The sequence below is a fragment of the Acanthopagrus latus genome, chromosome 2 (genome assembly GCF_904848185.1).
Source record: "Acanthopagrus latus isolate v.2019 chromosome 2, fAcaLat1.1, whole genome shotgun sequence".
Taxonomy (NCBI): domain Eukaryota; kingdom Metazoa; phylum Chordata; class Actinopteri; order Spariformes; family Sparidae; genus Acanthopagrus; species Acanthopagrus latus.
In genome coordinates, this window is record NC_051040.1 from 27207376 (window position 1) to 27235015 (window position 27640).

At 40.9% G+C, this 27640-nt stretch overlaps 1 protein-coding gene across 6 annotated transcripts; it reads right to left on the reverse strand.

Moving 5' to 3' along the window:
- LOC119007776 (tubulin-specific chaperone cofactor E-like protein) lies at window positions 1–26846 on the reverse strand. Of its 6 annotated transcripts, XR_005071231.1 has the most exons (13): window positions 26574–26654; window positions 25002–25129; window positions 24759–24829; window positions 21671–21850; window positions 18051–18190; window positions 17113–17294; window positions 14904–15160; window positions 12275–12401; window positions 12044–12160; window positions 11844–11955; window positions 7695–7897; window positions 7281–7416; window positions 1–7181 (listed from the first exon to the last, which is right to left on the reverse strand). XR_005071231.1 is itself a non-coding variant. In XM_037077682.1 (12 exons), the coding sequence occupies exons 2-12, from the start codon at window positions 25025–25027 to the stop codon at window positions 7365–7367; spliced, it is 1467 nt and encodes a 488-aa protein (XP_036933577.1). In that variant the 5' UTR covers window positions 25028–25129; window positions 26800–26846; the 3' UTR covers window positions 1–7364. The 6 variants fall into 6 exon arrangements, 5 of the variants coding, with proteins under 5 accessions (XP_036933577.1, XP_036933569.1, XP_036933605.1 ...); XM_037077682.1 differs by lacking the exon at window positions 26574–26654 and adding an exon at window positions 26800–26846 and having other exon boundaries at window positions 1–7416; XM_037077674.1 differs by having other exon boundaries at window positions 1–7416.
- Between the last annotated feature and the right edge of the window lie 794 nt (window positions 26847–27640).

Here is a 27640-nt window from a genome sequence, read left to right on the forward strand (position 1 = left end):
GAGGGAGATTGCCATTTATTACCATTCAGTGATGCATCTTCTCTACTTATACTAATACATGAGAGACGACTCAATCTGTTCCATTTAATACTTCATATAGGTGCCAAATAAAAATGATTATGTTTTTATTTGCCAAAGATTACGAACAGTCCCGTGTTATATATAGATGGGTGAGGTGATCAGCTTAAATACTGGTGCATTAGTCTAAGCGGGGATGAAACCTGCACACTCGGTCCAACCAAAATCTATACCACTGTAATCAAAGAGAAATGTTTTCTTCGAGAGTTGGAAGTGTGTATTTAGTTTCACAGGGTTCCATTCAAACAGTATGTGCTGTACTGAAGCTGCCAGATGTCTTATGTGTTGAGTATTTCATTAAGCAAAGGAAATATGGAGCTTTTCAATGCATGAATTATCTCCATTTGAGCAGGCAAGCGCTGATCAAACAAACAACAATCAAACAAATAAGTGGTTCATCTACTGAAAACATATCTGAAAACAGTTTCACTTTTCTGAGCAATTATGCAGCATTTCAACTCAACTTTGGCTTCTCATTTGTTTCTTACAATAATTTCTGACTGCACTGGTTTCCAGGAGTAGAGCAGGAATTGAAGGTAAGTTCAACCAAAAAGTTCAGTGATTCCTCTCCCCACTTCTCTCTCGTATTCTGATGAAGAGTCAAGGGAAAGTGAAGTTTTGTAGACCACTTAACATTTCTGGGGCGACACACAGTGCAGCAGCATCTTACTAAACAACTGAAGTAGCTGGAGACTTGAATGTAAAAATAAAAAAGCCCCCCCCCAAAAAAAGAAGAAAAAGAAAATTAAAATGACCGAGATCCAAAACTGAATTGGAAATATTTACACATTATACATTTACACCCACTTCAAACAGGTTGCACGCCAACACTTTTAGCTTTGCAGTTATAGTGCAGATTTTGAATAAAAACTTACATTTAGGAGGACTGCTGTGACGCCCCAGAAATGTTTGTGGACTAAGAAACTTCCCCAAACTTTCCATTGCAATGGGGGTGCGGGGATAATGACTGAATTTTTGGTTTTGGAGGAATATATCCTGTAATGGGTTATACCTGGTTAAATTTAAAGGAAAAGTCCACCCTCAGTAACTCTTGAGTAGGTTTGTTTTTGCCACTTAGATGAATACATTTCCAGGTAATTTGAGTTGAAGGTTGTGTCAAATCAAGTCCCAAGTCAAGTTAACAGCAGTATATGGTACTTGTAAAGAAGAAATACACTGTGTCTGTACCTTTTTAATAATATTACTGGCCAATGTATCTCACCTGTTAAAAAATACGACAATGAGTTGGTATTCAATGAAATAACTGTCATCAAAGAAAACAAAAATATAACTTTAAAAAGGCCAAATTATTTCTTAGTTTCTTCTCAATTAATATATCACTAAATACCCTTATTAACAGTGAAATACTGTCAGCCAGACTCTAAACAAACTAAACTGATAACATAAAAATGAACACAGACAAGTCATCATGTCAAACAGTGACTTGAGTCAAATCCAGTCCAATATATGAGTGGTTATAGTGAATTCTGACCTATTGAGACAACTGCTGGTAGAATTATTGTGCCTACTTCTGTGACAGATGTGTCTCTAGAAAGGCCTCACACAGGCCAAGAATCTGAGGTATGCTGTTGATGGTCCAGTTGGTAAGAGTACAGTAACTCAAAATTTGCAGTGTAAAACAACAGATTATTACATAAAACCCAAACGGTGCATTGCTACAAAGTGTCAGGATGGAATTTTCCTTTAAAGGGTCGCAAGAATTTGTTTTTCTGATTCACCTTGTCATATCACACAACATATAAAGTGTTCATGTTGTTTGATTTTGCCTGAGTTCTTCTCACTTATTTGAATAGACAGGTATCAGTTGGTGATGTCACAAAATATACCAGTCAGAAATTGAAAGTGAAGTAAAAGTGAAAATGTGATGACATTTGGGCTTATTTATTTATTTGCAAGGCTGCTGTCAATCACATTTAATCAAACCACATCCACACACTCTTGATGGGGCTGATCAGGTGAGTTTTTGTTCAACTCTTAGAAGATAATAACAGTTTTTAACCTAACTTTTATTGTTGCTTTACTAGTAACGATTTCTTAATGTACCAGAGATATACTTTTAAATCAAGTTTTCAGGAGCTTTAAGCACTGTAAATTGCCTCTGCCAATATTTTTGGCTTGTAGGAGGTTGGACAGTAATCAACAGACACAAAATAACATATTTACATTATAACAAATTTTAAAAACATCTGGATGAATTAAACAGGTAAACAATAAATATAGATAGAAGAATATTTTCTTGGGCCGAACAAACAACAAACTTCTATCAAGATCTAAGCAGGCATGACGACTTCCCTCTCAAACACATAAACCCCTACAAACAATGATATACTGCATGTTCTCACTTCTCACTAACACATCTCACACTGATTAGTACAGACACTGTAACTCAGCACTGAAGTTGGTGCCAGCACTGCATTGCTGCCTCTCCCTGTGCTGGTTTCAGTGGCTGTGGTTCATGCTTCGCAAACATTTAATCAGCATTACCGTGATCCCATGGGACAACAGGTTCCTGCATTGCAGCTTGTTTCATCTAACCTGCTATATGTCAGTGCTACACCTTCATACTGTCTCTTTAGTCTATGACATCACACTTTCTAGTATTCAAGTATTGCAGTTGTGTTTTTAAAATAAAAACTGGTAAATTATGCTAGTAAGGAATGAAATATTGTTGCATTTACATACTTGAGATATTGATACTATTAGAGTGAAAGAAAACTGATGAAAAGAGGCCAAACATAGCACACTGAGCTGAGTGTGGATGAACTGAGAGTATAACCCAAACCAACATGTGAATATTTAATCTTGTGGTTTGATGAATCAGCGGTGTCCATAGCTATAACACTGCACACCGTCAGGGATCCCCTGCTCTGCTAAGTTGCTTGCTATAGGAAAAAAAACGATAGCACCAAACATCAATGCTCCTCTGATACATGGTGGAGGCTGTATAATAAAATCAATACATACTGTAACTTTTCTATGTTATAGTGATAATAATACCCTAATGAGCTATCTTTGGTGGAAGTACTTCTGGGCATGAACGGAGTAAAATGCAGAATGCACTAAGGTGGAGCAGATAGAGTACAAGGCATAAAGGAACATTTAACTGAATAATGGGCAGTTGAAAAGTGCATACACATGCATGAAACTGAGCCAAAATTGTTCATTACTTTCTTAAAAAACATAATAAAGCGTAAAGATGTAGGTTCATTGATTAAGTGTTTAAAAGTGCATAAAACAGGATCATATACAATGACAAAAAAACATGCAATTATATTACACCAATGAGTAAAAAAAATGAACTGAAATAACATAATGCTTGAACAAAATTTAATTAAATACTTTCTCCCTTTAAATTAATAATGACAAGCTCTCAACCTGCTCCTGAATTGATTAAGATGATATGAATGAGCAGGTTATGTAGCTGAAGGAATGACAGGTGGATGAATAGAATCAAATCTGTAATTACATGGTGATTTTAATATTTAAGATGTGCCATCATACTGCTCCTGTGCAGAATGTGCATGAGAGATTGTATACAATGATCCCACCGTGTGTGTGTGTGTGTGTGTGTGTGTGTGTGTGTCACTTTTCTCCTCACAAAAAAACCCAAACAAACTGAGCTGTTGAGATTACTGTAGAGGCAGACATTTTACTCTCTAACACTGTGAAGCCTGTAGGGGGCAGCACATATCATGATACTACAGCTGCTTTGTGGTATGTGCACGTATACATGTTTGGAGTAGGTGTCTTGCCATCCATCCATGCACTCATCCATGCATCCATCCATCCTCTGCAGCTTATTCTGAGCCACCTTCCCAATAACATTTTGCTGCTTCTTCTGGGGGATCCCAAGTCGCTCCCGAATCAGATGAGACACCTTATCTCAACATGTTCTGAATCTACCCTGGGGTTTCCTCCTCCCCAAACATGCTTGAAAAACCTCCAAAGCAAGCTGCTCTACTCCTTACTCCCCCCAGATGTCTAAGCCTCTCACCCTGTCTCTAAGAGTTAGACGGACCACCCAATGGAAGAAACTAATTTTGGTGGCTTGTTTCCTTTGATCTCACTCTTCAAGTTACTACCTGAAGCCTGTCACCATGGGTTAGGGTTGGAATGTAGATTGACTGGTAACTTAAAAGCTTTGCCTCCCGAATCAGCTCCCACTTCACCACAATGGTTCAGTGCGGCCTGTTGAATCATTTTATCTTCACTAGTGAATAATAACTTGAGATACTTGAATTCCTCATCTTGAAGCAGAAACTCACTTTTAACCTGAGGAAAGTATTTTTGGCCAGGAACCGGGGATTCAGACTTGGAGGTGCTGACTGTCATCCATACTGTTTCACCAACAAAACACTTAATAGCATGTTAAAGTTCTGAGTCTGATGAAAGTAATAGGTCCACATTGTCTGCAAAATGCAGAGGAGCAATTCTGAGGGCCCCATACAATTCCCCCTGGCTGAACCTTGAGATTCTATCAACAAACATGATCAGTGACAAGGGACAACCTTGATGAAGCCTAATAATCACTGGATGGCTTGTAGCAACAGCTCCAGTGCCCCATATTCCCATAAGACTAGATGCAGAACACTGTCATAAGACTTTCTGTAGTCCACAGAATGGTCAGAAGATAAATAAATGAATGAATGAATGAATGAATGAATGAATGAATGAATGAATGAATGAATGAATGAATGAATGAATGAATGAATGCATTTAAGCCAAGCCAAATTTGCTTGAAAACTCACCATACATTGCACAAGGGCTAAAAGAAGAAAAAAAAGTTGAACATAGGTGGGGCTAAATGGTTCGGCAGCACCCCCTAAAAATGTTGCCCTTGCTATACATTTCACCCACACGTATGCAATTTGGTAGGCACATTTAGCATCCGAAGACTTTAAAGTAAGTCTCTTGGGGACAATGCCTAAACCCAGCAGGTTTGGCTATTTTGTTTGATTTATTTTGAAATTTGGCTGTTAATAGGACTCACAATTCCACCTTGATCGTAGGACTTAACAACGCTCAGTAATCAAGTAATTTCAGTAATCGTGGTGTCTAACGAAAGTACTCTGTCATGAAGCAGGAAGTGTTTTGTCACTTGACTGCTCCAAACTTCACTTGTTTGCTGAAAGTCTTGCACTGAGGGCATGCCAATATTCAGTTACAGTTGTAGTTCCACCCTATGGCAACAGAAAGGAAGGCCCTATATGCTTACAAATGACTTCTGGCGTGTAAACCAGACCCATCCCATATGGGGTAAGCAAAGCCATAATACATTCATTATGGCAAATAATGAAACTTAGAAACTTTCTTCAAACAACATTTCCATTGCTCGCAATAATTGCACATTGTCCAATCTGCCCACAACATGAGCATGTGTTCAAAGACTGTCCAAGGACATCTACATCCAATATTCAAAAGTCACTCTGCCATCTACTGATGACAGGAAGAACATATTGTGTCACAATAATTTTGTTGCTCATATATTCTATGCTGTGGTCTACGCTTGATACACTAAATGGAAGATAACGTGTAATTAGTGGCTGTTTTCTGGTGCCATAGGAGGTGACATTCAAATTCAGAGCCAATTTCGAGTCAGTGTCCATGGCTACCACATGCCCCAATGCACAGGGGGTGCCAGGGCCTGCTGCTTGCTAAATTAATTTCAAAGCCAATAGGGTCATTTCGTGCCAACTCACCCAAAGTTCAGAACTTCTCCCAGTTCATGTAAAGGACCTTTCTCAGAAATATTCATATTGAAACTACAATTTAATTCATAAGACATTCCAAAGTCATATAGCTATACTCCAAATACTTTTTAAGCTATGACCTTTGAGGTCTGAGCTAAATTTCAACATTTTTGTGGTTCCTTCTCCAAGCTATTTCAAACCTCACCAATTTTACATTTTCACTGGATTTCCTGAAAATCCAAGAGACCCAGAGTGCACTGAACTGGATTATTACTACACAGGACCAAAATTTGGTTGCAAGACAGTGAAAAATAGTGGAGAAAGGAATTTTTGAAATTGACAGATTCTTTTAAAAAAAATGGCTCCTGATTATGAATCTGATTACTTTTACCATCCAGCAACAACCATTAAATTGAAAACATGTTGCCAAGTTTCCTTAGTGTCTCTTGGATGTTCAGGACAAATTTCCATCCAATCCAGTATAAAATAAGCGATTGGTGGGGATGAGTGTTCACATACAAGGAATCAAAAAAAAAGCTACAATATAGTTCTGAGGGCCAAACATCAATACTTAATAACTTACAAAGCATTTGGAGCACAGTTAAAGGGTTTTACAAGCTCCCATGAATTTCATAGAAATCTAAACATGATTTTCTTCCCAAAAAAATCCATGACATGAACTGGGAGGCCCACTGAATTGACATAAGAAGAATAACCCTATACCTTATATCATGTGCAAATATTATTGTGCATCCCTCTCTTAATTCATGTACAAACACAATGATAACTAGTTTGGAAGCCAATCCTGATGCAGTATGCAAACATGTGATGTGGAAACCAGAAGCCGACAGGGCACATACACTGACAATCAGTGAAGTAGGAAGATTTTACCACAAGTAGTTGATCTTTTATGGCTAATTCCAACATTTGTGTATTTATAGATTCTGGATTTTAGGATGAGGGAGAAGGAGTCAATCCGTTCATTCATTTCTAACTAAAACCCGTAGAGAAATTAGAATTCAAAGGAAAGTATTTTTACATATCTTAAAACATCTGGAAGGCGCGTAAGGGTTTAAAATCTGTGTTTTCTGTTATTAAATCCAAACTGATTGTTGATTGTCATTCTGTCTCAGGAATGATTCCTTGCCTTTTTGATTCTTTTGTCAAACAATCTGAATGGCATGTAACATCTTGTAACTTTGGCAGTTACACACAGATATACAAAAAAAATCCACCACTGAACAACAAAACAAACTCGAAAAATGCTAGTTTCATTGTGAACCCCTGCATTTAACATTGTATATGGCATGATTTTTCGTTCAGCAGCTGCTGCTCCTCCTGATATGGTGCCTACTTCAAATGTGCAGATGCGCACAGAGCTCCCTCTCCACCCTGAAAGCACGGCGTCACTACTTATCAGGGTAGCTTTTGCATCAACTGGGCAAGTCATTGGTGTTGGATACTTACCTAAGCAGGTGCTATGGTACATACCGTGTACTAAGAGATAGAGCTGCTATGCTGGCACAGCAGTGCCCTCCCCTCTGTTTAAGCTGTTAGCTAATCGCAAGTTGCTCTCTAGGTCGGTTCACCAGTGTGACAGATTTGTCCATTAGCTCCAGTGGATGCCCTTGAAAAAAGATGAAATAAATAAAGTTCTTAAAATCCACTCCAGACTGGCTGCATTTCCAGCCAGAGCCCCCCAGCAGCCCACTGTGCAGTTGTCATGACGGTGTTCACATCATTTTCTTCTTTTACTCTCCAACATTCCATGTGGGCTGCTGATGCTGTTCCATATGCATTTCCCAGTTATTTTGTGATAATCAGTTAACCAATCAACAAATAATCCAATTAATCAATCAATCACCGAGTCACTCTATATCAGCCAGTTGGACATCAGCGGCTCACTTGATCTTGGGCACCACCAGTATTTCATCCCCATCTTGAATGCTGTAGGAATGGAGAACCCGGGTGTTGTAACGCATTTCCTCTGGACCAAAGGCGCTGCACTTATCAATGTAATAGAGCCTCATGCTATTGGTGGACAGCTGGACCACTGTTGTCAGCTGCTTCTTCAGTTCAGCTACCGTCTGGTCCAAGCGGATGTTCAGCTGAGACAAAGACAAACAGTTTCTACATTTAGGTGTTAAATGCACACCCATATATCTCAGAGTAGGTACATAAAGCCAAAGTCTTATGTTTTAAATTCTGTACATAGTATAGGTGGGTTTTTGGTATCAAGTGGCATCCACATGAATGATGATTGTTAAGTAATTACCAATGTTTTTCATACCACCTGCTTGCCCTTTTAATGTTTTGGCTGATAATGTATGTGTATAAGCTATTGTACAGTAGACTAGATTGTACTCTTACCCAGCTAAGGTAAACTACATCAGAATATCCACTAGACTTTAATCCAAATGCATAGTTAAGTCTGTATTCCTTTGTTTTATGGTCATTTGAGGGAAAAGGTCTTATCTCATTATAATACAACGAGCTGAAAACACAAAAAGAAATATATCTATGGACACTATAATTCAGGAAAACAGGAAAACACAATGCAGTAAAGGGAGACTGAGAGACGATCTGTGGCTTAAGTTTAAGTGGTGATAATAAAAACAACCTGAAGAGTTGAAAGCCCTTAACTATAATAAATTGTCCAAAGGTCAACTCAGCATACTTGTAAAATTTAAGTTAGTGTTACTGCTCAATCGGCTTTGACAATTTCTGGCAAATTTGCTCCCAAACCATGCAGACTCTGTTTTGTTACTCAGTTTGTTACCTACATTGAAATGTTGTTATGTGCATGCAAAAACCCTAACCCCCTTGCAAGTCTTTTACTAATAACTTTATAACTTGTCCGGGTCAAGTAATAATTTTGGTGAATTGCTTGAGATTTGTCCACTAAAACTAGACTAAAACTATGAAGGATGGAAATGACAGAAATGTGAGAACTAAAAAGCATTTTCCTCTAGTCTGTGTCTGAGACTAATCCTAAAATAGATGCAAAAATTAACATTGTCATTTCTCATTAACATTCAGGTTGCAGGTGGATAAAATTACACATTAAATGACTACCTGCAGTGACCCCCAAGCAGCAGAAAACTTTGGGTTATTTGCATAACCCTGTTTCTCTGAGTAATATGAGTGAGATGTTTCACTATGGGATGCATATCTTGCTGCAGCCCTCAGAAGCATTAATCTCATTACACCAATCCTGAACGCGTCCGTCAACCTCAGGTAGTCCCATCTACCTTAAATAGCTAATGTTGATGGCACCACGACATTCAAGATAAGCGCCTTTTCTCACTTGCCCAAGCAAGAAGGGTTGTCTGGTGACACATCTCACTCATATTACTCAGACAACCAGGTTTATGCAAATAACCCAAAGTTCCCGATGTCTCACTATGGGATGTGGTAGCTCCCGTATTGCCAGACAAGCTTATCTCGCGTCCACCAACCCACAGAGAAAAGTACTTTGTTCCAGGACAGCAAAACAGCGCGTGCCACGCATGGAGCGGAAACGTCCAGCATATAGAAACGGACAAAAGTGAGAGCCGAGGACCAACTCGCTGCAGCACAGATGTCTTGAACAGAAACTCCCCTGAACAAGGCCCACGATGCGGCCAAACACCTAGTGGAATGCGCTCACAGGCCTACATCCTCCATTATGAGGATTAGCCCAGGACACGAACATCTGATCGCTCCTCCTGAAGCCCTTTGTTCTGTCCATGTAAGTGCACACCACACAGATTGGACACAACACATGTGACCGCTGCTCTCCTGGTGAAGCAGCAAAGGCCACAAGTTCAATAGGAGGACGCGAGCCCACCACGTTGGGCACAAAAGCCGGGATGGGCTTCAAAATCATCCTTACATTCCCCGGAAAGAGCTGAGCACATGACGGATGCACCAAAAGCGTAGAGATGTCACTAACACGTTTAGCTGAAGCCAGAGCCAGTAACAACACTGTCTTGAGAGACAGGTGTTTCAAGTCTGCTCCCTCCGGTGGCTCAAAGGGAGGACCTTTAAGCTGCTCCAGAACCACAGCCAGATCCCATGGTGGTGCCAGTGGTCTGGACATGGGGAGAAGCCTGCACGCTCCCTTCATGAAACGTTAAACCAGCAGGTGCTGGCTCACCGTTTGCTTCCCAAACCCCACGTCACAGGTAGCGATAGCTGCCAAGTACACTTTAACCATGGAGAAGGCTTTATGTTTGTCAATCAGGACAGTATATTATATAATACAATATATATAATATAGACATAAAATATATAATTAAATAATATAATATATATATATATATATATATATTTGTCAATATCACTCCTACTGGACACTGAAAGGGAATGTGGCTCTGTCTGTGACACCATCCTTCAAACACTCTCCACTTACAGTCATAGAGACCCAGTGGAGGTGGCTCGAGCACTTTGTATAGTGGAAATCACATGTCGTGCGAGTCCCACAGCTGACAGATTGAGCCACTCAACACTGTGGCCCGACTGTAACGGGCCCATATCTGTTCCACATTCTCTAGGTGTAGAGTCCACTCCCCGTATAGTGGCATGACCCTGGATAACAGGTCCGCGCCCTTGTTCAGAGCTCCTGGGGCGTGTGTCACTCTCAGGGAGAGGAGACGACTGCAGCACCACAGGATCAGTTTGCGTGCCAGCATGGGCAACTGACTGTAACGTAACCCCCATTGAAGTTTGATGTACGCCATCGTCGTCGTACTGTCCATTCTCACCAGGACCTGATGACCCATAAGAGACGGAAGGAAATGTTTCAGGTAGAGGAACACCGCTGACAGTTCCAGAACATGTATGTGAGACTGCTAGAGGTCCAACCTCCAGTGGCCCATTACAGACAGACCCTCGTGAATTCCATCCCAACCTGTCAGGCTGGCGTCCGTAGTGACAACCTTCCTGGACAGAGCCCATGGGCACCCTGTGTGTCAGAGGGGACGGGACTTGCCAGTGGCGTAGCACACTGGCACACCCCGGTGTGACCAAAATGCTCTGTGCGCCATGACGCATGGGATCCAGCTCGCATGAGGCCACCCAAAGCTGGAATTCCCTCATGCAGAGGCGACCGAGATGGACTATGAGAATGGCAGACGCCATCAGCCGGAGTGATCTTAGACACAATCTGAACTGAACAGATTTGCCTGGATGAAAGAGCGTGAGACATGCCCTGAAAGTTTTCACTCGTTCTGCTGACATGCGCGCTGTAAAAGTCACCGAGTCCAGGGATAATCCCAGAAAGATTATGCCCTGTGCTGGGGACAGCATGCTCTTTTCCGCATTTATCACGAAACCCAGATCAAATAGGTGTCATATGAGATACATGTGTGCGCCCTGGCCTCCTGCTCCGACTGTGCCAACAGCAGCCAATCTTTCAGATATGTGGCTGAGCGGATGCCCTGCCATCTCAGCAGGGCAACTGCTGCTTCCGTGCACTGCACAAACACCCTCAGGCTTAAAGATAGACCAAAATTTAGTACCCTAGTGACATTACTGCATGCATATATTTAAAATTACCGAAGAAGGCTTCTCTAATCATGTCAGGAAATTGTTAAGCAAAACACACATCACATCTGAGAAAACAGTTCACTCAGTCATTTGGGAGGTGATTGATTTATGTGTACATGTTGAATTTGGATGACATCAGAGCCACATAACTACTGCTAGGTATGTTTGGGCTGATGCAGTGGTTGATTACTAGCTACTCCTACTGGGCAGTTAAGAGAAGGGAGGAGTCAGCAGTTGGTAAAATGGGTTTTTCAAAAATGTGAATCACCACAACCACAGGAGGTCAAACATTCATACAATGCGTGTGCCCAGAAATGATCCGGCAAATGGTTGAGTAGTATGTGAGGTTAGCTGGGGATAGATACACACACACTCACACACAACCACAAACACAACTCATGATCCCCTCCAAGCTTAACAAAAACACCATTAACAGGATTGCAAGGAGGAAATAAGGTTACATAATATCACTTTAGGGCCCACCTTCCTACATGTGTGAACAATTTGGAATCAGTACCCCGTTACCTGCTCCACTTTTTCCTCACAGTGAACCTCCACCTGGGCACGACACCGAGGTCGAAGATCAATCTCAGCAAGCGGTTCCAGCCTCCCATACTTGGTTACCAGGGAATGGTATCTGAGGAGGAAAAGAGCAGCTTTTGCTGTCAGTCTTAACATCACACACACCAATGCAGTTAGTGTGTACAGACAGAGAGTACAGCAACCTGTAAGGCAGCTCTTCCTCAGGGTAGTCAAAGTAGTAACGGATGAAGAACCGTTCTGCGTCTTCTCTTTCACTGTCAGTCACAACACTGCCATTTAACAGTGATATTGAAGGAAGCCTGACGGGAAGCACATACATTCTGTATTATTGCAACAGTCCTCAATGTTAGGAAAATACAAACCAACCTCTATATCTACACACTATTCTCACTGATGTCATTGATAGAACTCACTGTGCTATCATGAGGCTGCGTCGCTCTGCATTGGTGTAGGCCTGCAGTAAGGGAATGCCCTGCAGCCGTACTTCCTCTAACTTAGGGAAGAAGTTCAGCTTCTCAATGTCACCCCATTGGTTGAGACCTGATAAAACACACACAAGTCACGTTTCAAATAGTTTGGCATATGGTGTGTTAAATAATAGCAAGCGAGCATTCTCCTGAAAGGAGAAAATTAGAACATATGGCACCAAGGCCCCGAAAAAGCGACATTAAGCATACATAGATAGATACATACACCAGAGCAAGACTTCAGCACCAACAGCAGTAAATATAACTGGCAGGTGTGCAAAGTCCTTCTGAGAGGGAATATAAATACAGCTGCTGGTCCACATAATATACCTGGTTGTGTACTCAAAATGTGATGATCAGCTAGCTGATGTTATTACTGACATTTTAACATCTTACTCATCCTCACGCTGGACGCTGTTTTTTTTTGTTTTTTTTTTTACTTCAGCTCAGTGTTCAACACAGTCTCACCCTTGAAGTTGATTGGAAAACTAAACACTCTGGGCTTGAGTACACATTCTGCAACTGGATATTGGACTTCCTCACAAGCAGACCCCAGAGAGTAATGATTGGTAGTCATGTCTCAACTACAGGAGCCCCCCAAGGCTGTGTGCTCAGCCTCCTCCCATCAACACTGGAGACTGCACTCCCAGACATCAATATAACTCTGTTGTGAAGTATGCAGAGGAACCACCATAATCAGCTGAATTCTAAACAACCAGAGTAAAAGTAAGAGTACATACTCGGAGGAGCAACGCACAGAAAACAATCTACTGCTCAACGTCAGCAAAACCAAGTAGCTGATTGTTGATTTTAGAAAAAAAGAGGTAAAGACAGGCACCCCTATCTACATCAGTGGAGCCGAGGTGGAGCAGTTATTGGGTCTTTGGAATTACCATCACTGAGAACCTATCTTGGTCATCACACATCGCCAAAAAAGCTCCCCTGATGCTTGTACACTGGGACAATGGTGGTAGTCCAATTAAACAGCCTAATCGAGCTATGACCGTAGCTCGACTTTGGTGTGCATGGAAAGGTAGTGACTGTTCAACTGGGTGAGATGTTTCTTTATTACCATGAACACACACACACACTGTTTATTTTGACTGAAATCCTACATACAGTACACTGTCCTGCTGTTTAAAATAGTCCCCTATAAATGCATTTTTCCGCCTTTCTGAGTAACATTTGTTAAAAACTACAATGCCCAGCTGGTTTAAGCAATTAATGACCTTGTTTTTAAATGCCAGGAACTAACAGATTTTGTGAGAGACACAGACAGGGTACAGAAGTTAGAAAGTATTGAGAGATACAATACACATTTTTATCAGTTTAAAATAAGCCTTGAAGTTGGCCTGGGCTGAAAAGTCTACCACAACAGTGAAGTTTCATATAGACAGGGCAAACAGGCCAGGGTGGCCGAGCACATGCTGGCAGAGCTGGACTGTCAGCTCTACCGAACAAGCTCAGAGACACTCGGAGAGCATTTCTGAAGGATGAGTGACACCGAAAGGAGCAGCAGAAGATCAGAAAAGAGATGGAGGGAGTCGATGTGTTTGCCGCAAGAAAAGCCGAGATGACCAGAGCTACTGTGTAAGTTACCAGTTTTAATGAGTTATGTTTTTAGTTGTGAGAACTTTCGGTGGGCTCCATAATAACACCTCATGCTCTTCTGCTGGTTGTCACTGACAAGGCGATACAAACATAAAATAACTGGCCTTGTGTGTAATTCGTAGTGTATTCCAATATCAAGGGACAATACCGTTCATAAGCCAGGGGATATTTGCTGTGTGTTTGTTTGTTGTTTCGCATGCAACGTCTTTGATGCATACATGTAACACTATCAAATATTTTCTCAAACAATCTTCTTCTTGCTTTCAATGACATGTCTATAGCTGATACATATTGCTTTCATTCTAATGCCCAGACTTACCTAATACAAGTATTTAGTCAACATCTTAATCCTATTTGACAATGTTTGCTGCCTTAGTATCTCCTGTCTCAATACTTTAAGGCACAAGTCTAAAAATCCCTGACACAAACTGCGCTTGTAACCAGAGTAATAATCTCAGCCCGTGAGCAGAATTCAATTTCGTTTCAAGAAAAATACATCTTTAGGACTTCATCTGAGACAAAATGACTTGCAGAAAGGATGTTTCCTGTGCCTCTGGTGATCTGACAAAGTGATGCATTGAAGTCGATTTGAAGATGTCTTTGGTTATTGTTTTTGCCCCATCTATTCTCAACAGAACTCTAAAAATAGATTCACCACTGATATTCCCTGAAATAGAAACAGTTCCTGCGATTGGACGACATGGAGAAGAATCTAATGTAATACTCTCCAAATAAATCAAAGCTTTTAAGATACGGTCACATGTTTGCTTGTGCTAATTTTATCATCTGTTACAAAGTCAGTGCCCACAGACCCAGATACTGTCATCCTGGGGAAACATCTGTAACCTAAAATCAGTGTTAAATTACACCATCACAGGACACTCAAACACATAGTTTTAGTTATTGAACATGTCCTTCACTAAAACCGACAGACAATGAGCCAACACTCCACTATTCCACTGACCTGAGTTGTTCAGGTTGATGCTGCGTAGGTTGGGAAAGAGTCGCGGCAGGATATCCTTGTTGTCCTGGATAGAGGCTAAGTTGTTGTTGGCCATGACCAGCGTGTCAAGGCTGGGGAACATGGAGCCAAACTTGCGGACTTCGGCCCAATCCTTGAGGCTGTTGTCGGTGATATGAAGCAGGCGCAAGGTGGGGCAGGCCACACTGGAGGCACTCACACTACTGTACTCATTAAGGCAAAGGAACAACTCCTCCAGCCTGCAGGACAACACAGGAGAAAAAAAGGTTGAAGAAGACAGTGAGAGAGTGATCCAGTCCTTCTGATGACAATTCAGGGACTAATTATTTAGTAGAAATCGCTCTCTCTTATTTTTGTTATGGTGATAGCTCATTAAAGATGACAAGGGCAGGCCCTTTCTAGCTGGTTTTGGTGGACAAGGATAACAGCAGCGATGCTATGTGGAAATACCTCACAACTGAGGCAACTTTGAGGTTACAGAGCAGTGCTCACAAAAGTGCTAACACACTAAATTTAGCAAAGAAAGAAAACACAGCACACTGATTTCTGTAAAGAATTTTGAGAGCTGTGGCAGCTCCCACTTCAGCATCACCAATTCATGAAGATTTTCATAATAAACAGACAGCAGAGTTTAAGCTGACAGGAAAATACTCTGATCACGGAAAGATGCAATCACGCTAAGAAGCAGTGGTGCTACAGAAACATTGTTATATTTATCATTTAATGAAAAATGTTTTTTATATTTTGTTGTGTACATTTTTTCCAAAGGTATAAAACATGGTATTGATTATCAATATTTTTTCAAGATATTTTAACAGAGCAGGAAATTCCAGTACAATGCTCGTAGAAAGCTGCTCCTCAACTGATTAACCCCCCAGTTCCACCAGATCTGTGTTTGTCCATCTCTGGTCCGCCACAGCAGCGGAGCTGATAGGTTTCACTCTAGTTTATGTGTGTACTTCCACTGGCTCCGCTGCATTGCACATCTACTCTGTTGCAGCTCTGACAGTCCAGACCCTTCCACAGCAGATACGCAAGGCTTCTAGATCTGCCGCAACATGGCCATATTCAGCACAGATCAGATCAAGTGACACAGGAAGCAGATACTGAAGCAACATTTAAACATCTGGTGCATTTTTTAGAATAAAACACTCCATGATGACACCTGCACAAAAATGTCTAATAATATAGCTGCTCTGGATGTCATTCCTCTGGCCTCCAGCACCACAGTAAGGAATCTGGAAGTTATCTTAGATCAGGATTTGTCCTTTAACTCCCACATAAAACACATTTCAAGGACTGCCTTCTTCTACCAGCAGCACATTACAAAAATCAGGAACATACTATTTCAAAAAGATGCAGAGAAACGAGTCCATGATTTTGCTGCCTCAGCGCTGGGATATTGAAATAACCTATATCAGACTGCTCCAATAAGTCTGTGAAGACTCTCCAGCTGAAAACATATCTCTCCTATATCAGCCTCTCTGCACTGACTTCCTGTAAAATCCAGAAGGGAATTCAAAATCCTCCTGATGTAATGGCCAGGCACCGGCATATCTTAAAGACCTAATAGTACCCTATTACTCTACTCGTACGCTGCACTCTCAGGCTGGAGGGTTACTTGTGGTTCCTAGAGTCTCCAAAAATAGAACAGGAGGCAAAGCCTTCAGCCATTTTCCACCATCTTACAGTGTCAGTTCAGCAGGCAGACACCTTCTCTATGTTTAGGAGCAGACTTGAAACTTTCCTTATTGATGAATTTAGGGTCTGTATAGGGTCTCTTAACTATGCTGCCATAGGTTTAGACTGCTGGGGGACTTCCTATGATGCACTGAGCTCCTCTCTCTTTCTCTTTCTATCTGTACATATTCATGTCTCATTAATGCAGGTTACTGACTTGACTTCGTCCCCAGAATCTCTGTGATTTCTTTTCTCACTGGTTCCCATAGATGGTGGTTGGCCCTGCTGCTGTGGTCCTGCTTGACTTCTACTATCATCACCATCATTATTATCATTATTATTATTATTATTATTATTATTATTATTTATCATTCACTTAAAATGATCATTTCAAGTCAGAAAACTACTAAATCTGTGTTTGGCCTTCATTCTCAAAAGTACAGGATTGCCCCCCACCCCCTTCACAAGTCTGTGTAGAAAAGAAGAAGCACTGGTTAACTTTTCTTCTTACTCAGGTATCTCCCTGGTGAGCAAAAGCAAGGTGTCCCAGGACACTTGAGTGTTGTTTAGGACGAGGCGTCGGACCCGACAAAAGGCTTCAGCCCACTGTGACTCAAGGTGCATTCCTTGCAGAGGGTTGGAGCTCAGGTTCAGGAACTCCAAGTGTGGGATGTTGGACACAATTTTGCTGATCTGAAAATTAGACAAGAATCCTTTATTAGTCCCACAATTAGGACATGGGAAAAATTACAGCAGCAAAGGGGATAGAAGAAACTGCCATAGAGATATAAAGAGCTCCAGCTTCATGAGATTGATGGTTCCTTAGCATACAGAGTGTACGTTGTTAGCATTCATTAGCAAATTGATTGTTCTTTACCGAGACCAAGAGACTGGTAAAAGCTGCAGAGATGCCTGCTAAGGACACCCGTCTGCCCGTTTGTTCATCAGAGACCGAGAGACTGGTAAGCCTGCAGACTGCACTAAGAATGCTAAAATAAAGGTACCAAGCTTTTATTTTTGCTCTTTTGAGTGAACCAGCCATACATTTTGGGTCTCATTGCTCCCAAGCCTGGCATCCGGCCTGCAACAGGTGATTTTCTATATTTTGTGTTATTATGCCAGCTTAGGTGTGTAATGGTTGAGTGTAGCCCCACTGACTTCAAAGTGCATTTTAGTTAAGGTAACTTGAAGTTGGTTATATTGTGTGCTGCTACATCTGAAATTGTTGAGAGGTGTTAAATATTATTTCGGTGTGTTATCTGAAACTTTGAAAGGTAAAAAAAGGAATTCATTATTTTCTAAATTGGTCTAAATTTCAATCCAGTGATTTATTACTATTTTGTTAAAGGTTACCCAAGAACATTTATATTGTGTTAGCATGAGAGAAATATAAGGACATTGTGATCAGGTAGCCGGTACAGGGGGTAATCGGGTAATGACTGACAGCACCTCAAGCCAGTCCCGCAGCTTGTTATGGGACAGGTCCAGCTCTATGACATGAGCACAGAAGGCAGCGATCTCAGTCTGGTCTCCCGCCCTGCTGATCCCACAGCTATTCAACACCAACACACTGGGCAGGTTCAGACGGTCTGGAGTTGATGTGAAGGATGATGGGGGGAGAATTGATGAGAATGAGTCAGACAGAAAGAGAAGGTTCACACCAAATGTTTTTAAGGGTTGTTTGTCTAGGTAAAATGGCCTTGAGACTTAGCGTTATCTGTCACAGGAAACTGTGATTTGTTAAAACAAATCTACCAGACTAGCAAATAGTTCAGCATAATGCTGAAAAAGTAAAATAAAATTTCACCCATAAATGAAAATTATCTACTCACCCCCATGCTGATGTATAGTTGTGGTTTACATACATTAGTAAAGAATATGTATATCATGGAACTCTTGAGTTCCAATGATTTCTACAGCTCTAATTTTCCTGTGATGGAATGAGTGGAACACCTAATACTTTCATGCAGTTTGGCTCAGAGATAGATCTATTATAGATCTGGCCAAATCTGCTGGGTCAAAAATATACATACAGTAATTGTATTATTTGGTTTAATGTCTCTTGGCCATTTTCACTTCAGTTAGGTGCTTCTGATCACAGTCTCCTGGTAGTCCTTTGGATTATTTTTTTCTCTTGACAGAACCAATGAAGTTCAACTATATTTGTTAGCTTCCTGGCACTGACTAGTTTCTTCAGGACAGTCCACATGTTCTTGATGGGGTTCAAGTCAGGACCTTGGGAAGGCCATTCCAAAACCTCAATTTAGCCACAATATCATTCCATCCCAGAGAATAATGTATAGCTATAGAAATCACTGGAAGACTGTCATGGTGTACATGTTCTTTGCAAGTTAATGTAAACTTTTGAGTATGACTGTAAAGTCAGGTTACGTTTTGTAGTCCACAAAACATTTTTGAAGCTTCAAAGCAAACAGTGCAAAATACCTATATACAGTGGTCTCCAGAAGACCCGAGATCCAAATCAATTTGAAAAGGCATTATTTACCCCCTTGACACGGTTGTGTCTTCCCTCTTCCAACCATGTCAGGGCCAAGACGGTGTACTGTGCTAAGTATGGAGCAGTCACACTAGTCAAGCACACTAGACTTTGGGGATTAAATGTGCTTGAGCCTGGTACAGATTGCCTAGTGTAAGGGCACCTTAAAGTGTTTCCTCAATTTTCTTGAGCAGTGTAGGAAAAAAAGGAGGAAGTCACAGCGGCAGACAGCTCTCCCGACCAAGTCTTTCAGTAAACGTCCCCCTGGAAACATCAGAGGAGACATTCTGCCCTCCTTGGACTGTGCAGTACATTGAGGTGTACAAAAAAACTACACAATCAATACTTGCTGTTTGACTCTCATCACCCACTGGAGCACATGTTGGGGGTCATCAGAAGCCCAAACCATCGGGCTGAGACCGTGACAGAGGGGCTGGAGAGGGGGAGGAAAAGGAAGGAGAAGGAACAGAAGCACATCAGAGTACTTAAAACTGTCACTACTCAAACGGGACCTTTGTCAAAATGTCTAAAGGATCTAGAGCATACAGAGAGGAGGAGACTGAAAGGCAAACAACATCATCATTCCTCATTTCACAGGCGTATCTGAGAAACTCAGGAGGGTATTCAATGAACATCCTATCCTGGTTCACCTCAAAGCTACCAACAGGATGAGGCAGAAACTTGTCCATGGACAAAACACTCAGGCATGAGGAGAGTAACGTATGTTATGCTGTTCAAAGCAGCGAGGAAAAAAAAGCCTTTCCATAAACAAATGGCATAACACAGGAGGGCCAACTCCTCAGGTTAAGATTCTGCTGTCCACTTACACCTGAAGGAGAAAAATCATTCCTTAGAGAACAGCAATCTAAACATCTTGGCCAGAGAAGACAGGTAGTTTGAAAGAGGAGTCAGTGTCAAACTGGAACAACCATCTTTGAACAGGGGAGGTGGCATATGACATCACTTATCACTCACCTACATACAATGCAGTACTGAGCTCCCTAGACAGCTCAACGACCATTCACACCTGGGCTCACCTAGCTCTAGCAACCCACATGGAGGCCAGTTGGGTCAACAACCCACAAATGGCCTAACGACTCTGTAAGGACACTCCCACACAGGGTTTAAAAGCCTGCAACTCCCCTCCAGTTAGTTGGGACTTAAGAAGCCTCTTGGATGAGAGGTGAAACGTTTTCAAGAAACTGAAATAAGTCCAGTTGCCAACGATACAGCACTTACAATTACAATGACCGGGATGACTGAGAACCTTCATCAACAAACACCCCCCTGGAGAACTTCCCATTACCCTTGGGTTGAGTAGATAATGACTCTGTTTTCATTTTTGGGTGAACTGCACTTTTAAATAGAAAACTATCATACTGTTACAAAAACAGTTTGTCAAAGCCAGAGAATTTAGTAATTATTGCAATTCAAAATAAAGTAATACAGTCATGAGCTGATTGTGCTTTACAAACAGTAGGGAGACGAAAATCAGTAATTGCTATGGGACAGTGATGCAAGTTCCCAAAATAAAGAGCACCAACTTAGAATTGTGACGTTTTAGCTAATGAAAGGGAGCACATTTTACAAAGTTTAATACAGTTTATTTGTTGAAAGCCCTGGTTCCTTACAGTATCTGTTTCTTCTACCTCAAATAAAAGAATGGATACATCTCGTATTCATGGGTCCAATTTTTCAACACCAGAATGCCTCAAAAGACCAAAAAGCAATGCAGCCACATGGCATGTACTGAATCCAAATGTTCTACCTTCTCTACAACTTTTGTACTTGTAAAAACATCCATCCATCCATCCATCATCTGTACACATTATATGTACGCCGCTTAATCCTCTGCAGGGTCGCGGGGGGGCTGGAGCCTATCCCAGCTGACTTAGGGCGAAGGCAGGGGACACCCTGGACAGGTCGCCAGTCTATCGCAGGTGTAAAAACATCTGTTTATATTTTTTTAATGTAGTCTAACTATTACTACGTGTATAGCATTACTTATTAATACTCAGTACCTTGAAGAAAATTCATAAAACATTGACATTCATTTTTTAAAATGGCTTCCAAATCACATTTGAAATGAGTGAGGCCTCATCTAATAGTGTTCTTTATCCCCACACAGATTTGATGGCGAACACAACCCACGTGCACAAGATGGAAGTTCATGAGAGCTGTTTTTGTTTTATATGCATCCTGTTGTCAATGTCTTTCAAATACGACAGTTGAAAGAGCTTTGAATGACATCTCTGAGTAAAACTTCTGGTATTGTTAAGACTGTCTAGACAAGAGTCTTTTTGATTATGAAAATCTGAAAATTCTGGTTAGAAAGAACTTTGCATCCTTGTTATGAACTTCTGTCTCCACTGATCGGTGAATAAAACTGAACTGAACCAGCCACAGAACTGAACCTGCAGAAATATCTTCCTTCTACAGGTGCAGCTAGCTAGAAACTCTCTCTGTCTGTCACTCTACAGGGGCTGTAGTGAGGTAAGTAATGAATGAATGATGCTCACATCTATGTATCTGTCAATTTTACAAAGCAAGCCATTATTCACCTCCAGCTCACCTTTCATAGGAGAGCCTTGAGGACCTGCAGTGGGCACCACCACCACCCCCATACCAGGCCCTCTGCGGTATGGGAAGTTCTCTGGACTGTACTTTTCACTCATCACCTCCACAAAGGTACGACCCTCCATGTTCTCTGGTGGATCCATGGCTAAGTCCCACTGAACAGCCTCCCCCTCAGCTGTCGAAAAGAGACAGAGCTTTAGATTAGATTAGATTAGATTAGATGTCTATATTGTCCACTAGGGATATTCATTTTGTTCAGGTCAGTCAAGACAGTAATATACAAAACAAGTAAACACTGTAAATGAGTAAACAATATGCTAGTACATAGTCCTGTTTTATTTTCTAGTTCTATTTGCTACTCAATACATTTTGCACTATGGATTATTAGTCTTTATATTTTATGCTGATTTCTACAGTGTTAAAAAAAGTTAGAAAAAAACAAACAACACAAATCGTGGATTTTGTAAACCGTTCCACCCCTACCTTCCTTTTGAGTAGTACCTGATTGTGACAAGGATGGCCAGTAGTAACTCTGTGACCCTTACCAGTTCTAGTATTAGGCATTGAAACTATCCTCTACCCATGAGTTTTTTCCCCTTGCATGAAACTACCAATTGTGGAAGTGTATTGTATTGTATATGGTAGGGACCGGAACACTAACCCTTTCCCCACCCCTTATCTGACTAGGTTCCTGTTGAATTTTAGCAGGTTAGAGTCCAGTAGTGACCGGTTAGAGATTGGCAGATACACAGCAGATTCAAGTCCACTGCTTTGTTATATGTCATCATTACTAGAGAGTGTCACTGTCTAAATATGTGTGTGTTGGACCTGGAAATTAGTGCAGAAATTCAAATTACTGCTCTGACTACCAATTTGTGATTTATTCTTTTGTTTGTTTTTATTAGTTTTTACTGGTTGAGATGGATCAGAAACTTAAGTAGATAGTGAGTTCCTGACAGAGGATCCCTGACCTGGTAAATGCATGTGAATGTTGGAAGCAATTATGCTGTGGATATCCCAAAATGGTTTAATAGACACAAGCAACAAAGACATGATGTCAATTATAAGATTAATTTGACAAAAGGGTTTTAGAACAACTAAAGGTGTAAGATACAAGATGAAAAGATTTGAATAAGACAGTAAATTGGTTAAGAGATATGGCTTTGTGATTAAGGTAAAAGAAGAAATAGAACCTTGTGTTTGTCTTCACCCAGCAGGTAAACTGTGTTTTCTTTGCTTTTTTCGGTGAATCGTTTTTGATTCTTTTAACTGAGTCCATTGACAAAGTCAGAAAATCAGTGGAGAAATCTGGTTTTACTTTACAAAATAGTGAAGAACAGCTATTTTCAAGTGCGCAAGATGATGTCTGTAGCTGACGAAACTAGTTGATTAATTAGTTGATTCACTGATTTCTCAAACGTTTGCATGTTCCAGCCTCTTCAATGTGAGGGTCTGCAGCTCTTTTGTCGCCCTTTTTTGTTTTTTGAACTGTTGGTTGGACAAAAGATCAACATGAAGACGTCACTTTGGGCTCTGGGAAATTGTGATGAGCATTTCTCACATTTTACAGACTAAATTATGGCAAATGGTAAATGGAATGTACTTTTGTAGTGCATTCCTAGGTTTAGCAACCACTCAAGTGCTTTATAACCCAAGTCCGCATTCATCCATTTACATACTAATTAATTGGTGACACAGGCTACCATACAAGGTGCCACCTGCTCATCAGGAGCGCTAACCACCAACCACTAACCCCCTAACTGCTAACCTCACACATACACCCTGTGAAGAGCCCCAGGGAGCAATTTCAGGTCTAGTATCGTGTTCAAGGATACTCGACATATAGACTGCAAGGGCCTGGAAACAACCCACCGACCTTCTGATTGGTGGGCAACTGCGCTAACTCCTGAGCCAAGGCCGCCTCATAGTTAATCGATTAATCTTGAAATTTATTTGCAAATAAATCAATAATGAAAATAATCAGTGGTTGTAGACCTCTTGAAATAGCATCCTTTCTTGATAGCATAGAAAATGCAGCAAGTAATCAAATTAACGACATTGGAGTTAGCAATATTTAACATTTTTGCTTTACAGTTACAGAGACAAATAAATCAACTATCAAAATGTGTTGTTTTTTTTTAATCCACTGGGCCTTTCAGGTATATATTAGTAAATTGTTGATAAACTCAACTGTAAGTTATGTACTGTTGGAGAAATTCCATGACTGGTAGGGTACAGTAGTCCACTGTTTTAACTGGCTGTTTCAGTTTAACAGCTGGTTTCACATACTGGTCTAAAATTTCAAAACACTGGTGTCCTGCTGATGATCAGTCTGTTTATTTCAGGAGTTCGTTTGCCATTTTACAACCTCCTCATTCCATAAATCAGCCATTAATAACACAGTCACCCCGTGTTGTAGATAAACCATTTCACTTCTCCCAGTTGTAGCCTGTTTAGATCAGGCATACAAGCAGAAACACAAAGAAGGCTAGGTCTGATCAATGCCTGTGTTTCTATTTTTGGAGCGGTATGGATGATAATGTGATCAGGGAGTGACAAAAGGGGGTGTCTCTAAGTCTTTATCAGGAAACCACATAGGCACTGTTCCATCCCTGATTTTGCCCAGAGGAGAGAAATGAGAAACCTAAACTTTGTAAAATAACAGCGCAATATAAGGAAAGCCCTTTTAACCTCCCTTATCACTTTGCTTTCTATAATTAAAATGACAAGTAGATTAGTGTGTTTTAAAATGCATGGACAGAGCCTTGACCTGGAATCTGCTGCAAGCAGGCATAAATTATGTAGAGTTTTTTGCTGAAATAAAAAAATAAAAGGATCCTGTTACAATATCTTTGTTGACAAAAATGGGATGCAGTAAATTGTGGTAATGTACGAAAGCCCCTTTTTATTGTTGAGCATATAAATCCAGTTATTTGCTGTAATACCATTGCTGTTTCTACAGACATAACACAAATAAAACACAGATGCCAAACAACTCGCATGTGAGATTTCCAAACTGTTTCTGTCATCTCCAACTGAATATGGTTATAGTTGATATAATGATATGGCAGAAAGTGTCTTACCTGAAGGGATGTTTCCTTTAGTTTGACCACTATCACTGCTCACTGTCTTCTTCTGTGTTTGTACCGATGGCCTGTTAAAGAAAACAGCAGTAGCCTGATTCATTTCATATCCACTAACAGATCTATTCTTTCATTCACTTGAAGTGCAACTGGAACCGAACACAATTAACTTTCACACTAGACAAAGCTGTCTGTTTGGTAGATGAAACAAGAGGCCAATAGTCTAAGTCAGAAATGTCTTACTCCAGAGTGCCTGGCAGGGCTGACATATGTCTCCAGAAGAAATCCTTTCCCTCTTTTGATCAGTTTGTCAGGATTTGCTCTGGACAGGCCAGAAAATGGCAGACTTGGAGGGCATTCACCACATGACACTGGAGAACAAACAAAGTCAAAGATCAGCTTCTGCCCTGGTAATCATTTGACAATATCAATAAAACATCGAAAGACCATGAAAGCACAGTTCCATAGCAGAGCAGAGCGCTACTGTGAGCAGCCAAGCTTTCTCAACCTGGCAGACACACAGCAGACAGGAACAACTATAGGGGCTAATAAAACCAAACACTTATCCATGAGTGACAATATAAACACACTCGGTCTTATGACTGTACAGTAAGTATGTCACATGTATAGTGAAGAAAATAGGAGATAAAGAGGTGATGACGTTTTGTTGTGTCAGTCCACTGTGCCGAACCCCCTTGAGAACTCTGACAATTTTACTCACCTGTGCTTATGAGAACATGTACGCACCCAACACTTCAGCATACGTTTCACAAAGCAAGTACTATTTCAGCAAAATGTTCACTTTTAAAGGCGTCTTACCAGCCAGTGCCTCTCATAGAGGAACATCTGCTCGGTGTGGCAACAACAATCACAAAATGACTGTAAAAAGTTAATATTTCATATCGCAATGTCGTGCTACTGATCCAATAAAAACGACGCCGACCTCATATTCAACTTTGTGATTCGCTAAAGATCTCACGGAGGTGTTGTAACGTTCCACTGAATCGGCACTGGCACCTACTGTATGAAGTGACAGATTTTCGAATGAAATACGGCCAGCCTGTTCTCCATGCTAAGCCTGCTATGCCAAATACCTTTTGACCGTGTCGTAATTGTTTGCATATCAGTAAATGCACATATCTAACGATTGAAACGAGACAGCTTGCTATTCAATACATAATTCTTGTGAATTCGGCATATATCCCTTTGACAAAGCAATAGTCAGTTAGACAAAATATGAACTTCCATTGGCGCTTTACTAGCTACAGTCCCGTACCAGGCAGCGTCAATTTGGTTGAAAGCGGTCCTGGCAACAACAGGCAGAGTGATTACAAAAGTTGATATTTCATTGTTGTGAGTGACACTTCTTTAATGAGAGTTATGCCGAATTCATGTATGACTCGAGGTGATTAATAACGGTCCTTCTTTGGGCTTGTTACGTTACAGCTAGGCCGATAAGGCACAGACACCGAAAAATCGACCGATTTGTGAAGCTAGATTGGTTTTTGATTAAAAGCGTTTTGCTAACCCTGAACGGCCAATAACAGCACATTCCAAAATATTCTTTCCCAAGTGCTCCTAGTTAGCATTTGACCGGTAAATATCAAGCGCAACTGCCGGTTGTCGGCAGCCGAGAATGAGACAGTGTCCAGTCCAGACTCAGTGAGCCTGACCCCCAGCAGCACCTCGATGGAGTCTGACATGGATTACAGATGGCAACGATATAAACATATTTCCAGTAACCACTGTATGATGACAGTACGCCAAGAGAACGGCTCAAATACTGATAAAGTAGGAGGTCGTCGCTCTACATACCTTGAATGTCTATTTTGAATTTTCCTTGTTGATAAAAACAAACCAGCTGTCATTTTGCTCTCCCTTGCATCCCGGAAGTGACGTAGCTTCTTAGCTGAGAGCGATTTTTTTTCTTCTGCTTTTAATTCATTAATTCTATTTAAAGTAGCACGTTTGTGTTTGTTGTTATGCTTACGAGATGCTGCTGTACAGAAACAATTACAAATAAAAGTGAGTGGTGTCTTACAAGAGGAACTATGATGTCACTGTGTTCTGTGGTCTTCTCTCATGTAGCTGGTCTGACATACATACGGTGCTTCTTATTGTGTTGACAGACCGTGCTCATGGCAGATATTCTGACACGTCACGACAGGTAAAGAACAGGTGGAACTAATATCACTAACGATGGCTGCGTTCACTTTAGGTGATAAGGTTCAAGGTTCTGGTATTTTGCATGCTGGCTCACTGAAATGGCTTACTTACTTACCTACACTTATTAATGAGAGTGCAATTGTAAGTGTAATACATGAGTCAAAATGTCTGCTGAGAAAAATGCCTCATCAAAATAGCTTAATGTGGTACTAAACAAATGACTGCTGCTGCATTGTAATAAGATGATCAGTGTCACTCATATTTAGTGTTGTGGCTGATCAGTGCACAGCAGGAAGAACAATAACTGGCCATTCAACATACAGAGGAGACAGCATTTACTATATATTGAATAAAATGAAACGATTATTATGCAATACAGTGAGGACATTAAACCTCAAATTTGTGAATGATGTTTTGACTGTTTGCAGCAAAGGCAGTGGTGATTGATTGTAACTAAGTTTATCCACTCAAGGTCTGTGTAATTAATGTATCCATCCATCTGTACATCTCATAGTGGGTAGTGACATATTTGCATTTTCTGTTACTCCGTGCTTGCGCTCCACCTCATTTTGTAAACAAATCTGCACTTTTCACTCCAATACATTTGATGCATTTAGTTTTCTAGTCACTTTGCAGATTGCGTGCTGCATCAGAGTAAAACTAGGGCATCTTTTAAAAAAGTACTGACTCCAGTGATCAGGGAATATACAGTACAT

Coding starts and splice junctions, on each gene's coding strand:
- LOC119007776 (XM_037077682.1), bottom strand. CDS start 25,027: ATGTCAGCCCTGCCAGGCACTCTGGA. Junction 18,191..21,670: donor TCAAGGCTCTCCTATGAAAG/GTGAGCTGGAGG, acceptor CATCAACTCCAG/ACCGTCTGAACCTGCCCAGT. Junction 11,956..12,043: donor GAGGAAGAGCTGCCTTACAG/GTTGCTGTACTC, acceptor TTTCCTCCTCAG/ATACCATTCCCTGGTAACCA.